We start from the raw sequence: 14741 nt of genomic DNA, 5'->3' as shown, positions 1-14741 counted from the left end.
GGTGACGGCAGGGCGGCACTGGCTGCAGTTGGGGGCAGGAGGCCGTCCCCCGAGGCACGGCAGGGTGATGAGACACCATGGGAACCCTCTGGGGCCGAGTGCCTGTCCTTTAAGGTACTGCGGGGCGATGTGGGGGAGGTCTGTGGGTCTGGGAGCCCTGTCCCTTAGGATTTTGTGGTCAGGAGCCCCATTAAGGCACGGTGGTGACGAGGGGATGCCGGGTAGCTTTGGTGGCACTTTGGGATCAAGATCACCATCCCTTGAGACCTAGAGGTGATGGTGGGGACATGGAGTGGCTTCAGTGGCACTTTGGTGAAGTGGGAATCCCATCTGTCAAGGCACGGCAATATGATGGTACGTATTTGGGGTGGTTCTGATGGCCCTTTGGGACAGACAGACCATCTGTTAAGGCACAGTGGTGACGTGGGAAAGCTACGACGGCACTCTGGGATCAGAAGACCTGTCCCTTAATGAACAGTGGTGATGCTGGGGATGTGGGGTGGCTTTGATGACACTCCGGGGATAGAAAAGGCATGGCGTGGCTTTGGTGGCACTTCAGAGTCTGGAGCCCCACCTGTTAAATCAGTGGCGATAGTGGGGATGTGGAGTGGGTTTGGTGCCACTTTACGATGAGAAGACCTGTCCCTTAACACACAGTGGTGACGGAGGGGACTTGGAGTGGTTTTGGTGGCATTTTGGGATCGGGAACTCCATCTCTCAAGGCACAGTGAGGTGGTGAGGAATATGTGGGGTGACTTTGGTAGCACTCTGGGGTCAGGATCCCCATCTGTTAAGGCCAAGTGGTGATGGTGGCTTCGGTGGCACTAAAGCGATCCCCATCCATGAAGGCCAAGCGGTGACAAGTGTGCAGCCACTGCTGTGGGGATGCCCTCAGCAGGGCGGGGGCCCTCAGAAGCCCCTGGCCTCGATGCGCAGTGTGACCACAGCTGGCGGCACCTTCTTCTTGAGGCGATTGAAGTCCTTGGCCGAGCGCCACAGCCACGTCTGCAGCTCCTTCAGCAGCCAGAAGTCATCCATCTTCTTCAGAAAGTCGTTGGGGGCTGCAGGGGTGCCAGAGGAGGGCGGGGGTCCGGCGGGGCCGGCGGGCAGCGGGTAGCCCAGGGAAGACATGACGCCGGCGATGCTGAGCACCAGGCCCTGCAGGCTGGAGCAGAAGTGGCCGAGGCGATGGCGCAGCTCCACCGTGCCCACCTGGCCGTCCAGGCCACGCAGATATTTCAGCAGGCGGCTGTAGGCCCGGTAGTTGGCTGCCAGGCGCGCATTGTCCGTCAGGCCCCGCCACAGGTCCAAGTCCACCGTGGCGCTGGGCACCCGCTCAGCCCGCGCCAGCCGCGGGGGGTTGAAGTCGGGCTCATTGAAGGGCGGGCCCAGGTAGTTCAGCTGCAAGGAGGGGAGGAGTTGACAGGGGGCCGACGTGTCCCCGGCACCCATGTCCCACACACCACCAGTCTCTGCGCCCAATGCCCAAGACACCCCAGGTCTCTGCGTCCCCCTGCACACCACGTCTCAAGTCTCCACGCCACCGTGTCTCCAGTCTCAGATCCCGCTGCCCTTCACGTCCCAGGTCTCCATGCCCTCCATGTCCCTAGTTCCCCGTGTGCGCAACCACAGGTGTCCACAACCCAGGTCTCCATGTTCCCCAGGTACGGGTATCCCCGATACCTCTCCTGTCTCCGTATTTCCCTGCACACCACATTCTCCTTTACAGAATTTTCCAGATCTCCACAACCTTCATGCCCCCAGTCCCCATGTCTCCCTGCATACAATATACCCCACATCCCAGACCTTCGTGTCCTCTACCTGGACGTGCCCACCGTGTCTCCCTGTCCCCATCTTACCCCTGGTTTCCACATTCCCCTGCCCACCATGTCCCTCAGTGCCATGCCCCCATGTCCCCACGTTCACCATGCTCCCCCACATCCCAGGTGTCCATATCCACATCCCCTACCTGGACATGTCACCTTGTCCCCACTGTTCCCCTGGTTTCCATGTCCCCAAGTTCATCATGTCCCTGAGCACCATGGAGGTCCCCAGTCTTCCATGCACCCATATTCCAGGTGTCTGCACCCACATCTCCCACCTGCCCACCGCCTCTATGCAGATGAGGCAACGAGGGGAGCTCAGCCAGAGCTCACCAGCAATGTGGAGACAGCAATTCCACCCTCACCATTCCCACAGCATGATCAGCAGCAGCAAGGGGAGGCAGATCAGGGCAGAGACAGCAAAACCTCCACCTGGGCCGGTGCCACTGGCAGGCAAGGAGAGGTGGGGGGGAGGAGCCAGGGGTGTGAAGATGTTCACACCCTGTGCCAGGACCAGAGTCCAGGGCCTCCGGCACAGGGAGGCTCCCCTGGCCACTGCCCTTGTCTGATGAGGCATTTCCTTGGCCTCCAGCATGGGTGGAAACACGCAGTCTCGTGTATACAGGTGTACTCCCACTTACATCCCAGTGCCGTGCCCTGGGGATGCTGGAGTCTCCCCAAGCTGGGGGGATGAGCAGTTTAAGGGAAGGGGCAGTGGTGAGCTACTCACATAAGTGCCGGCAAGGGTGCGGAGCTGGTGTTCCAGGTAGCGGGTCAGGTCGTAGGTCTTCTGGATGGACTGGCCAGCACCCAGCTCCTCCGTGCCGTTCAGCGCGGGCACCGCCGGCAGATTGCAGAGTGCGGCACACAAAAAGGCAAAGATCCCCCAAGAGTCTCCTGTGGGGACAAGGCACCTCAGAGAGGACCCTCCTGACAAGGGGACCGGGGGCACCCCAGTGCGGTGCGATGGCACCAAGGGCGCTGAGGATGCAGCAGTGCTCCAGTAACACTCCACTGCCCACCCCACATCCCCTGGCTCCCCAGGGGGTGGAGACCCAGGGTTTGCCTGCGGCACCTCCTCCACCCATGTGGTGACTGGGGCCGCCCTGCCCTTGGGTGCCGGCACAGCACTCCTGGGACTTCAGGACTCTGTGCTGCCAGTGTGCTCATCACCACCCTGCATATGGGGAAACTGAGGCAGGGAAGGGCTGGGCATGGAGTGGCAGTGCTCAGCACCCAGCACAGGGAACAAGGAGCAGTGCAGCAGGAGCCTCAGGGACACCATGTCGTCCCCACCAGTGCCACCATGCCCATCCGGCATGGCCTCTACTCTGTGCACTGCCGACCATGGGCTGCAGAAACAATCCTTTATATGGTCTCAAGTGAGTGCTGCTTGCTGTGCTCCCGCCGGGACGCCCGGGTTATATTTGGGAACGCCGAGTCACCTACCACCAATGCCGAAGCAGGCTTGGTTGCCTTCCTAAGCACAGCACGCCGGGCGCCCTGCAGGGCTGCAACAGCACATCTCATCCTCATCCCTATCCCCATCCCTGCCCTGCTGGGAGCCAGGGGCCAGGCAGGGCTGAAGGCAGCTGGGCACGGAGCAACCTTTACTGAGGCCTCTGCTGGGAAGACCTCAGCTCAGCATGGCACAGCCTGCAGTAGGCTCCCCAGGGAGGCAGGGGCGGCTGGGAGCCCTGCAGTGCCCTCGTGCGTCACCACTCCCCGTCAATTGCTGCTGGGAGGCTTGGGAAGTGAGGAGCAGCCAAGTCCTGGTGACGCACGTGGGCCCACGGGGACATCCCGGCTGCGGCAGCACCAGCTCCAGTGCGTGGCACGCGTCCCGGCTTTGCCCACCCAGCACCGGGCTCACAGTGGCGCATGATGCCCTGCGGGCACGCAGTGCACACAGCGGGATGTGCGCCACGCACACGCGGCACAGCGTGTATGGAAACGCCATGGAGCAGCGCGCACCATGCAGGACGTCCCAGCCACGACGTGCCGCGCCGTGCGCACGGCAGCACGCACGCTGGTGACCACACGGGTGCCACTCCGTGCCTGCGGCTGTGCCACGCGAAGCTGCCTGTGCACGACCGGTCTGCGGGTCCCGGGATGGTGAGCGTGGTGTGCGACGCTGTGTGCGTGCGAGTGAGCGTGTGAGCGTGGGCTACGGGCGGCAGGGGGGCCGCGTGGCGCTGACTCACCCGCCCCCGGGTGTTTGCTTTGGCTCGGCCCCGGTGCGTCCAAGCCCGGCACAGGCACTCACAGCCCCGCGCGGCGCAGCAGGGCTGGCCGGACCCTCACCCACCACCAGCTCGGGTTTCCAGAGTGGGATTTACACCCGGCCCCAGGCACCGCGTGGCCAAGGCAAACAGAGCTGGGGGGGCTGGGAAAGGGAAGGAGACGGAGCTGGTAGCTCCCGGGCATTGATGAGGATGTGGGCACTGGGGCGTGGATAACCAGAGCTGGGCGACGGAAGGAATCTGCAACCGCGGCGGTGGCAATGACCCGGCCGTGGCGCAGCCCTGCTCACTCAGCGGTGGCCTCACGGCCCCGGATGGTTCCCACAGTGGCACAGTCACACTCCCCTGCCCGTCTCTCGGGTGGAAAATGACTCAGCACCAGCGCAAGGCAGCGGCCGCGTTGCCCCTGTGCCAGAGGGAAGGAGGAGACCAGCACAGCTGGATCCCAGTGATGTCAAGAGAAAGAGCCCAAGGGTTTCAAAACCGTCCCTGGAGCGGGGCCAGGATGCTCCCAGCCCACGTAAGCAAAGCACAGGGCAGCTCCGGGGCAGGTGGAGAGCTGAGGTGGCCCCCCTGGCAGCGCACGTCACCCCATGCACACGTGCCGGACACTGAGGGGGCCAACAACAAGCGTCAGCAGGACAGCTCATCCGACAGTATCCCTGTGCGTCACAGCAGGGAACGTCACCCGTGGGTGGCCTTGGAGGCGCGGAACAGTGCAGAGCTGTGAGCCCCCCCCCGCCAAGCAGACCCCCCATGAGCGACTGCTGCCATTGTGCAAGCTGAGCTGTTCCCCGGGCACGCAGTGGGCAGCGAGCTGCTGGGGTCAGGCGTGACCGCAAGCCGCAGGCGCCGCTTTCCCAAAAGCACTGAGCAAAGCAGAGTGTGGGCTGGGGAAAGGGGACCCCTGCCCCCTGAACCCAGGGAGCAGCTCTATCTGATGGGCTAGCGGCCAAGGGACAACAGAGCCCTGCACTGTGAGGTGGAACGGAGCTGGGATGTCCCAGCGTGAGCACGGCGCTGAGGAGCGGGGACCAAGCAGACAATGGCAGTGGCCTCGGCTGCCCCCAGCGTGGTTCTCCCCACACACCTTCGTGAGGATGGCGCTGACAGCAACACCTGCACCCTGCATCCCTGCGGTCCCCAAGTGCTGGCAGGAGAGAGGCACGCATCCTGCCCTCACTGCGCTTCGACAGTCCTCGAAGCAAGTGGGGAGCAGGGGGGGCCCCCAGACCAATCGCAGCCCCAGCCACAGGGCTCTGTGCCATGCCCCCGCCCCGCTGCCTTACTGAGAGCAAAGCCGCATCCCTGATGGTGGCCAAGAATTGTGCAGGAGCACAGGGGTGCAGGGGGAGACCGGCTCCACACCCCCCTGGCCACGCATGTACTCACAGCTCACACTGAATGTTTACATCCTGTCTCCTCCGAGTGTTTATAAATGCATCCGTGCATGGGAGACTCCAGCGAGGCCGTAATTAGCGGGGCCTGGATTTCCCATCTGGCCCCAGCCCGCGGCACTGTGTCACCCCCCTCCTGCCGGAGATGGGGGCTCAGCCCCTAATCCTGACCAGATCCCACACCTCGGCTGGCACCCACCTGGATCCCAGCAGCACCAATGGTGGCAGAGCCCTGTGCGGCCCACCAGCACCCAGAGCCACCAGCACCCCATACCCACGCAGGCACTCAGTGTCCCTGCTGGCACCGCAGACGCCCAAACCCCTCCCGTGTCCCCAGCAGCGCCGAGGGCTGCGGAGCTGTGCTGGGAGCGGCAGCAGAGCCAGGGACAGCGCAGCGCCAGAGGCAGCCTGGCCCCTCTCCGGCCTGCAGCGGAAACGGCTTGCGGGGCCAAGAGCGGGGGGACCGGGGGCTCCCCTGCGGGCAGCGCGAGGTGCACGGGGTCACCGTTAAGGAGGCAGGAGGATAGTCCCGGTGCCAGCCCGTGTGGCAACACAGAGCCCCACGCCACCCCCCACCCCCTGCCGCCTCTGGACGCGCTGCCATCGCTGCCAGCTTCCTCCGGCACCCTGTGCCGAGGGCACACCGGCAGAGGCAGGGCCGGCGGCTCCGGAGGGATCCCCGTGATCTGTGCCAGCCACACGTTCCCCAGCAGTGCCAGGTATGGGTGCACACCCGTCACCAGGGATACCCGGAGCCGGCAGGGCTGGCATGCCGGACATCCCAGATGTGCCAGCACAGGCACACCTCCACATCCCTGCTGGGATGGGTCCATTGGCACTCCGTGGTCGCCCAAGGGGCTGTGGAGTTGGGCTCACTCTTACGGCTCGAGGCAGGTGGGCACAGGGCAGGGGGTGATTTATGGTGCACCGTGCCACTTAGCAGGGCATAAATCTTCCCCGGCGCAACCCTGTAAGCAGAGCCCTCTGCATTTCCCTTCGGAGGCTGCTGGCGGGCTGGGGCTAATGCAGCCCAGATGTGTGCAGGACCGTGCCCTCACGCCGCCTGCTAACGAGGCGCAGGGACACCGCTTCCCGGCAGCAGCACGGCAGCCCTGAGCCATGTCTCCGGGCTGTCACTGGGCTGCTCTCGGCCTCGACCGTGGCAGCAGCTCTTGGTGCCGCCGGCCGTGCTGTGAGCGCAGGCCACGGCCAGCAGCCTCCCGGTGCCACTGGTTTGCCACCACCTCCACCATGTCGGGCCGGGATCAGGGAGCAGCGGGAGACCCCTGGCTACCAGCCCCGCTTTTCCAGCTCCCCCCAAATGGCTCCGGCTCCACGGGAGCCAGAACAAAACGTGGCCTCGGCCTCGTGTGCCCAGCCCCGGGGCCACCAGCGCCCACAGTCTGACCTTTTAAGGGTTGTTTCCCAACTTTTTCCCCGTCCTTTCCGTGCCCGGCAGCCCCGCTGCCCTTAGCTCCCCATGGCCCCAGGGTAACAAAGCCTTCTGGTGGCCGGAGGGAGCTCCGCAGAGGGGGGGGATTTCCTGGCACCCTGAAAGCGGCCACCACGTCCCACTGGGTATTGCCCTCTGTGGTGCCCGCCTGCCCCACGAGTAAAACCCAAGCTTGGGGACTTTCCTTTTTCCTCCCCTCTGTCAGTCTCAGGTTTTAATTCTCCATGCTAAGCAGCGTTTCCCTGCCCGGTAATCACAAACATGCATGGAAAAGAGGCAACAAGAGAAAGGAGGAAAAAAAAAAAGCCCCGAGAGCAGAGGGGGGAAAAGCCTTAAATCAATCCCGAAGCCAGACGGACGTTTGAATCAAACGGAGTTACAGTCGGCAGCAGTCGGCGCGGCGGACCCCCACCCCATGGCCCCGCTCTTACCTGGGGGCTCCCCAGCCACATTTAGCATAGTAGAGTCAGGGCGCGGGTCTGCAGGCGTGGGGAGCCCAGCAATGTGCTGCTGCAGCGCTCAGCCCCGCACCGATGGACACACGGCCGAGGTTGCTGCTCCGCTCTGCCCCGGCTCTCCTTTTGGTTTTTTTTTCCTCTCTCCCTATTTGTTTTGGTTTGTGTTTGCTTGAGTGTTAGGTGGCAGAAGCAGTCTGGGCAGCGTGTTTTTGGTGTGTGAGTGTGTGCACGGTTCGCACCACGCTCCGGCTCCCTTGCTTGCTGCCTTTCCCCCTTCCACCTCCCTTGATTTGCTCTTTTGATTGGTGTCCAGGAATGCAAGAATAAAAAAAACGCGAGCTTGCATACACCCTCTCTCCAAGCTGCTGCCTCTCTTTTTTTTCTTTTTTTTTCTTCCCTCTTTTTTTTTTTTTTTTTTTTTTCTCCTCTCTCTCTCGAAATTCAAGTGTTAAGCAGAACCAGGTTGCTTTCAAGAATGTATTTGATGCAATTGGACACAAGAACGGGCTCCATTCATTCCCCTCCTTCTCCCCGAGACTCCCCCAGGGCTCCCCAGGCATGCTGGGGAGGCTGTGGCCACAGCAGGCTCCCCCAAGGCAGGGAGCAAAGCCCAAGTACTGGGGGTCTGCGGTAGAGGGGGTGAGGGGGGGGAGTGACTCCCTCTCCACATCACCCCCCCAGGTGCTGGCTGCCTCTTGCCTTTTGTTAGTGGCCGCGATAGGGAGCAGGACAGGGTGGCGGGCGGGGGGCTGCTTCCTACCTGCTCGGAAATCCATGGGGGCAACCCAGGGGGTGGCAGCAGCACGGGGTTGGGGGGGGATCCCGCCCTCCGTACTGGGGGTGCCGTGGGGCTGCTCGCGCCGGGTCCGAGCTCCACACTCCCATTTGTCGGCCCTGCTCCCCACGGGGGCCCGGGGCCGGCAGGCCAGGGGCTGCGGGCTGCCTGAGTGCTCTCACCGCCTCGGAGAGGGGATGGCTCACGAGGGGGGGCGGGGGGTGCCAGGCAAGGGAGGGGGGGAGGCGGAGAGAGGCGGCGGAGGGGTGGAAAGGCGGCAGGGAGGGCGGGAAATAGGGGGACGGGGCAGCGCGGCTGGACAGGCACGGCTACGCGGACCACCGGCATAACTCTGCTTTCTTCTGCCGGCAGCTCAGGGGCAGAGGCAGGTGAGTGAGCCCCGGGGCGGAGCCCCTCGGGAAGCACTAAGCAGCGGGGCCAGCAGGTGACTGCAGCCAAGGGCAGCACACACAGCCCGGTAATTGCCCCGTGCACCAGGTGCCTTCCCGCTGCTCTCTCCCCCCACCCAGCATCTTCCCCGTGGGGCTGCCGGCTGCCAGCAGCCAGCGTGGAGGAGCAGCCCCAGGAAGGTGCAGCGCCGCTCTGGTTGCCACCGGCACGCAGCAAACAAGGGGGAATTTCATACTGGGGATGCGGGGCCGGCACCCCGGTGTGTACACGAAGCACTGGGTGCCAGGTGGAGACGCACGGCCAGGATGGACAGATAGAAGACAAGACCCTTGTGAACCACACACAGCAGTGCTGCTACACGTCCCCTCTGCAGCAGGGCAAAGCTTCGGCAGCCCCAGTGCTAAGGGGAATGTCCCCACCTCTGCCAGCTGCCCCAAAGCGTTGGGGAGTGCCCGGCAGGGCTGCAGCTGCAGGCACAAGCATGATACCGCTGCCCCTGCCCACGTGCCAGGGGATCCCAGGGTCTCGCCCCACAGCATCGGGGAGCTGCTCACTTCCCCCTGGCCACCAGGACAGAGCTGCCTGCTGACACACTGTGCTCTGGCTGCGTGTTTTCCCCCTCGGCCTTCAGACCCCTGGAATGCAGGTTCAGGAGAGCCGTGCCCCTGCCCACGGCCACGGCACCGGCAGCCACTTCGCCCTCGCCTCCCACCGACGACCTTTTGCAGTACCAGGAAGGGTTCTGACCCCAAACACCCACAGCCCCGGATGCTGGGAGGCTCTCCATTGTGCGCTGAGGAAGGCAGCCGGCTCCAACTGGTGCACAGGGGAGCCCCGGCCCCCCCTGCATTGCGGACAACTGGTGGGGAGCTGCTAAGGGCCCAAAGGCCTCAGGGCCCCGTGGGTAGAGCAGGAGGAAGAAGAGCAGCTGCGGCCCACAGCACGGCTGACGGCACAGCGTGACCCACGGCGGCAGAGCCAGCCCACGGCACTCACCTACAGGCACTGCAGACAACTGAGGAGCCCTTCCGCGCCGGGTAGTAGGAAAGGCGCAGCACCGAAATTGGGCTGCGGGAAACCAGAGAGGCCCGGAGAAAGCCCCGCCTGAGGCGGAGGGCCTGAGGGGAAAACCGCGCCCGGGCCGGCGCTGTGCGGCACCCCACCCGGCCCACGAGTCCCCATCGCCTGAGGGGAGCGCACTCGGCCTCTCCCCGCCTCTGCTCCTCGAGGCCCCATTGGCTACGCGGCACGTCGCTCCGGCCACTCTCCAATCCGCGGTGGCGCCTGTGTTCCACCACCCAATAGCGAGCGGGCCGGCCGGAGAGGGCCCGCCCCCGAGCGCTCCGAGGGGCGGAGGGGGCAGGCTGGGAGCGAGGCCCTGCCCCCGGTATCACGTGAGGCAATGCCCGCGGCTCGGACGCCGTCACGAGGCCGGGGCCACCAATGGGCCGCCGGCGGGGGCGGGAAGAAGGCGAGCTTCCGCCCAATGGGAGTGCGGCGGGCGCGGGAGTGGGGAAGGTGGCGGCGCAGCGCGGCAGTGAGGCGGGCGGGGGCTCCGCGGGGCCGGTGGGGGCGCAGGGGCGGGTGGGGCCGCGCAGGGCGCTGCCGGGGGGGCGCTGCGGGAGGCGGACGCGACCACCGGGCGTGGGGAGGGGGAGAGGCGGGGCCACCAGCCGGCCCCCCGAGGGGGTGGGGGGCGCGGCCTGGCGGGCCGGCCCTCCACGTGCTTTCCCCGCATCCCCGTCGCCATGAAGTGCGTCATCGAAGGCGGCAACGTGAAAGGTGGGATGGGGAGGCGGAGGGGGGCCGCGGGGTGCCGTCTGCCCCCATCTGACCCCCCGCCCCCCCCCCTCCCCCCACAGCCCTCGGCCATGCCGTGCACGCGCTGTCCCGTGTCGGCGACCACCTCTACCTGGAGCCCTCTGACACTGGGGTATGGGCACAGGGGGATGCCGGGACGTGGCTGTGCCCCCCCCCCCCCCCCCGGTGCCCGGTGCCACCCCCTGTCCGTCCTCAGCTGTCCCTGCGTGCCGCCAGTGCCTCCCGCTCCGCCTTTGCCTCCTTTTTCTTCACGCCACTATTCTTCCAGCGTTACGAGCCAGGCCCCCCCAGCACCCGCTGCAAGGTGCTGATGAAGGTGCAGACCCCCCCCAGGTCCCCCTACGTCTGTGCCTCCAGGAGGGACAGGCAGTGATGCTGTCCTTATCCCCAGTCCTTCCTGGGCGTGTTCCGCTCGCTGCCAACTCTGGACAAGTCGGTGGAGCGCTGCCTGGTGGTGCTGCGGCCCTGCGCCGGGCACCTGGTGTTACAGCTGCACTGCAAGCACGGTGAGGGGAGGTGACAGCACTGGGGGGGGGTCACAGGGCTACAGCGAGGCTTAATGGGGCTGTCCTGCAGGTGTCACCCGCACCCACCAGCTGGCCTTCCAGGAGTGTGAGCGGTTGCAGGCCATCTTCGACACGCAGAGCTGCGCCAGCCGGCTGCGTGCTCCTGCACAGTGAGTGCTGGGGGATGTGGGGTGGGGGCCGCTGGGGGGGTCATGGTGCTGAGTGCCCTCACTCCAGGGTGCTGGCGGAGGCGGTGGTGCACTTCCCGCAGACGCTAGCAGAGGTGACGCTGGGAGCTGCTGCTGGGGGCCGAATCGGGCTGCGCAGCCATCTGGAGGAGGGCAGTGGTGAGTGGGGATGGGGCACGGGGACAGGGAGGGGTCTGCTGGAGCTGGCGCTGACTGCTGCACTGCAGAGCCCAGCAAGGCCATGGTGACAGAGCTGTGGTTGGCGCCGGATGAGTTCCAGGAGGTGGCAGTGGTGCCCGGCTCCTGCATCACTTTCTGTCTCAAGGAGTTCAGGGTGAGTGTGACCGTGACCCTATGCCCCACATCCCGGTGGCCCCTCAGACCCACTAAGCCCCATCTCCTCTCAGGGGCTCCTGAGCTTCGCCGAGGCCTCCAGCCTGCCCCTCACCATCCACTATGATGAGCCCGGCAGGTAGGAGCCAACGCCACAGCGTCCCCCATTCACCCAGACCCGTCCTTCAGGACTTCCCACAGTCCATGTGTGCCCTCAGGCCAGCCATCTTCAGCCTGGATGACTCCCTGATGGAGGCACACCTTGTCCTGGCCACCCTTCTGGACCCAGAGAGCGACTTGCAGCCACCCCCTGCTGCCAATGGGTAACGGCCATCAGACAGGATCAGAGTGAATGGCCCCATGCTGCCCGCAGTAGGGACTAGTGTACAGTCTTAATGCTGCCTGACATTTACTCACTCACTGTCCCCTCCAGCAGCGTCTCCCACCCACCTGCCCCCTCGGATGACTTTGCTGATGACCTTGAGACCTACATGGTGGCCTTGGAAAGTAGTGCCTGTGAAGGGGAGGCAGGGGCACCCCCCAGCCCCACCTTCTCCCTGCACACACCTCACCCTGCAAAAAGCGACACTGAGGAGGAGGAGGATGGAGCTGTGCCAGGGACACCCCCTCACAAGAAGGTGTGGCATGGGCACTGATGTGGGGGGAGGGGGTAGAGGACTGGCACGGACCTCTGACCCTATGTCTTTTCACTCCCCAAGTTCCGCTCGCTGTTTTTTGGTTCTGTGCTGACACCAAGGGGGCCTGGCCCAGCCCCCAGCCAGGAGGTATTGGCAGAGGACAGTGATGCTGAGTGCTGAGAGCCCCCATTCCGATGCCACAGTGCAGCAGCTGGCACTGTCTGGCCATGCAGGATAATCCCAAACCCACATCTTAAGACCCATTACAAGTTTATTCCCCAAAAAAGCCTCCTGCCCTGCCTCCACTGCCATCCAAGGGGCAGGTGCTGCCCCAGAGGGCGCATTTGGTACAGTAGAAAGTGGCAGGGGGGACAGGATCTTACAAATAAAAAAACAAATGGAGAGAGGAGCAACCTGGTGCTGGGGCTGCTGGTGACGGGCACTCACTTCTTGGCTTTCGCAGAGTTGCGTGGCGGGGTGACAGGGCGGCCAGCGGGGTTCAGCCCACTGAACTGCCCATACTTGCCCTTGTTCTTGTCTGCCGGTTTCAGAATCTGCGGGGAAGAGGGTGAGCGGGGGGGCTGCGGGCAGAGCCCTGCATGCTGCCGCCTCCCCAGCAAAGCCCTGACTCACCTGGAAGGAACACATGAGAGTCTCATCCACGCTCATCATGGCGCCTGCGTTGTCGAACTCCCCGCAGTAGTTGGGTGCAGAGAAGAGGGTGACGAGCTGGCGCTTGGCAAAGAACTCGTAGCCATCCTCCACCACCTGCGGGGCGGCAGCGCTCAGATCTCCCTGTGCCCTGTCCACGGGGCCCACAAATCCCCCCCAGGGGACAGCATCCCCCTCAAAAGAGCCCGAGCACATCCACAAGTGTAAATGTCCGCTCCTGGGAAAAACTCCACTGGTGTGGAGCCTGGGTGGGGCCTGAGCCCAGTACCTGGTGTGCCCGGCAGATGAGATCCAGGTCGTGCTTGTGCAGGAACTTGGCCACCACCTCAGCCCCAAAGGTGAAGGAGACACCGCGGTCGTTCTCGCCCCAGCCCTGCACATCCTTGTCAGGGTCAGACCAGAGCAGATCACACAGCAGGCCCTGGTCGGGCACGTCTGTGGGTCGCATGATGCGCCGGATCTGCTCCATCGACTGCAGGTCAGGGGACAGCCCTGTATGGGACAGGAGCATCAGGTTATGCTGTAGGGCAGCCTCTGGACCCAGGCAGCAGCCCCAGCCCCGTGCCCACCTCCGTGGCAGCAGAAGATCTTCTCATCCACAATGGCAGCAATGGGCAAGCAGTTGAAGCAGTCGGTGAAGGTCTTCCACAGCTTGATGTTGTATCGCCGCTTGCCTGTAAGGCAGCAGGGTGGGTGCTCACAGGAGCCCTTCCTGCAGGCTGTGCTCCACCCTCTCCACCCCCCCATGTCCCACACTGCACACACAGGGTGGCACTGAACCCTCCAGGGGGGTGGGAGGCCATGGAGGTGGCTGGGATGGGGGCATGAGGTCTGCAGGAGATGGAAGAGCTGCAGACAGGGACGGCAGTGGGGACTTCAGGCTGACTGCATGTATGGGGTTGGGTACTGGGGTGAGAAGGTGGGGGCAGTCCTGTTTGTCAGCAGTGGGGTCGGTGTGGCACTCACACTCGTCATAGAAGCCATAGATGCGGTTGATGCTGGCACATTCATGGTTGCCACGCAGCAGGAAGAAGTTCTCAGGGTACTTGATCTTGTAGGCCAGCAGCAGGCAGATGGTCTCCAGCGACTGTTTGCCCCGGTCCACGTAGTCACCCAGAAACAGGTAGTTGCTCTCGGGGGGAAAGCCCCCGTACTCAAAGAGCCGCAGCAAGTCGTAGTACTGCCCGTGGATGTCACCTGTCAGAGGATCACAGGGGACACACAGTGACGCTGGCACCCAGCCCACCGCATTCCCTCCCCCCCGGCCTGCTGCTCACCACAGATCTTGAGGGGGGCTTCCAGCTCCAGCAGGATGGGCTGGCTCAGGAATATCTCCCGTGACTTCAGGCACAGCCCCCGGATCTCGTTCTCTGTCAGCTGTACGTTCTTCCCCGGCCGTGAGCCTTGCACTGTGCAGGGGTGGCCTTCAGCGAAACCCACTCCAGCCCCGGAGCTCCCGGAGACGGCCGAGTCCCAGCAGTCCCGCGTAGCCCCCAGGGCCCCCGGCCCTCTACAGCCCCCCGCTCACCCGCGGCCCTTCTCTTTCCCACAGCCTCCCGGATCCCTCAACAGCCCCCCCCACGGCCCCCACCCCCCGGCTCCCCACAGTCCCCCGAGGCCCCACGGCCCCCCCGATTCCCCGCAGCTCCCCGGTGCCCCGCAGCCCCCATACTGCCATTGCTCCCCACGGCCCACGTTTCCCCGCGGGCCCCGGCTCTCACCCCCGCCCTCCAGCTCAGCGGCTGGAGGCAGAGCCCTCGCGGCACACCCCGGCCCTTCCCGCCCCTAGCCGCGCCCAAGGTCGTCTCGAAGCCCACCGCTCACCCTCCAGGAGGCGGCCGATGATGGAGTCGAGGTTGAGCTTCTCGGTGTCCGCCATGGCCGCCGGACGCTGCTTCCCCCCCGGCCCCGGCCCGCCCCGGCCCCGGCCCCGCAGCCATAGAGAGCGGCCGGGACGAGCGGCGGGTGGGGAGGGCGCCCCCTGCCGGATCGGAGGCCGCGGAGGCGCGTCGTGGCTCCGCGC

At 64.9% G+C, this 14741-nt stretch overlaps 3 protein-coding genes across 4 annotated transcripts; 1 reads left to right on the top strand and 2 right to left on the bottom strand.

Moving 5' to 3' along the window:
• Positions 1-909: 909 nt before the first annotated feature.
• Positions 910-7375, bottom strand: CLCF1 (cardiotrophin like cytokine factor 1; the record flags this gene model as incomplete). Its single annotated transcript, XM_079536867.1, has 3 exons — positions 910-1401; positions 2554-2720; positions 7348-7375. 3 exons carry the CDS (start codon positions 7373-7375, stop codon positions 910-912), a joined length of 687 nt encoding a protein of 228 aa, XP_079392993.1.
• Positions 7376-10308: 2933 nt separating this feature from the next.
• On the top strand, positions 10309-12226 carry RAD9A (RAD9 checkpoint clamp component A; the record flags this gene model as incomplete). The annotated part of the gene is made up of 11 exons (XM_079537926.1): positions 10309-10342; positions 10423-10493; positions 10578-10697; positions 10773-10887; positions 10958-11057; positions 11125-11234; positions 11303-11409; positions 11483-11547; positions 11627-11731; positions 11842-12046; positions 12128-12226. 11 exons carry the CDS (start codon positions 10309-10311, stop codon positions 12224-12226), a joined length of 1131 nt encoding a protein of 376 aa, XP_079394052.1.
• Positions 12227-12305: 79 nt separating this feature from the next.
• Positions 12306-14597, bottom strand: PPP1CA (protein phosphatase 1 catalytic subunit alpha; the record flags this gene model as incomplete). 2 transcript variants are annotated; one of them, XM_079536753.1, is made up of 7 exons in its annotated part: positions 12306-12600; positions 12680-12814; positions 12987-13210; positions 13288-13392; positions 13685-13915; positions 13996-14127; positions 14543-14597. In XM_079536753.1, 7 exons carry the CDS (start codon positions 14595-14597, stop codon positions 12490-12492), a joined length of 993 nt encoding a protein of 330 aa, XP_079392879.1. In that variant the 3' UTR covers positions 12306-12489. The 2 variants fall into 2 exon arrangements, with proteins under 2 accessions (XP_079392879.1, XP_079392880.1); XM_079536754.1 differs by lacking the exon at positions 13996-14127.
• Between the last annotated feature and the right edge of the window lie 144 nt (positions 14598-14741).

Source organism: Tetrao urogallus (assembly GCF_951394365.1).
Source record: "Tetrao urogallus genome assembly, chromosome: 6".
Taxonomy (NCBI): domain Eukaryota; kingdom Metazoa; phylum Chordata; class Aves; order Galliformes; family Phasianidae; genus Tetrao; species Tetrao urogallus.
Note: the sequence above shows the minus strand (reverse complement) of the source record. Positions and strands in the feature narration are given on the sequence as shown.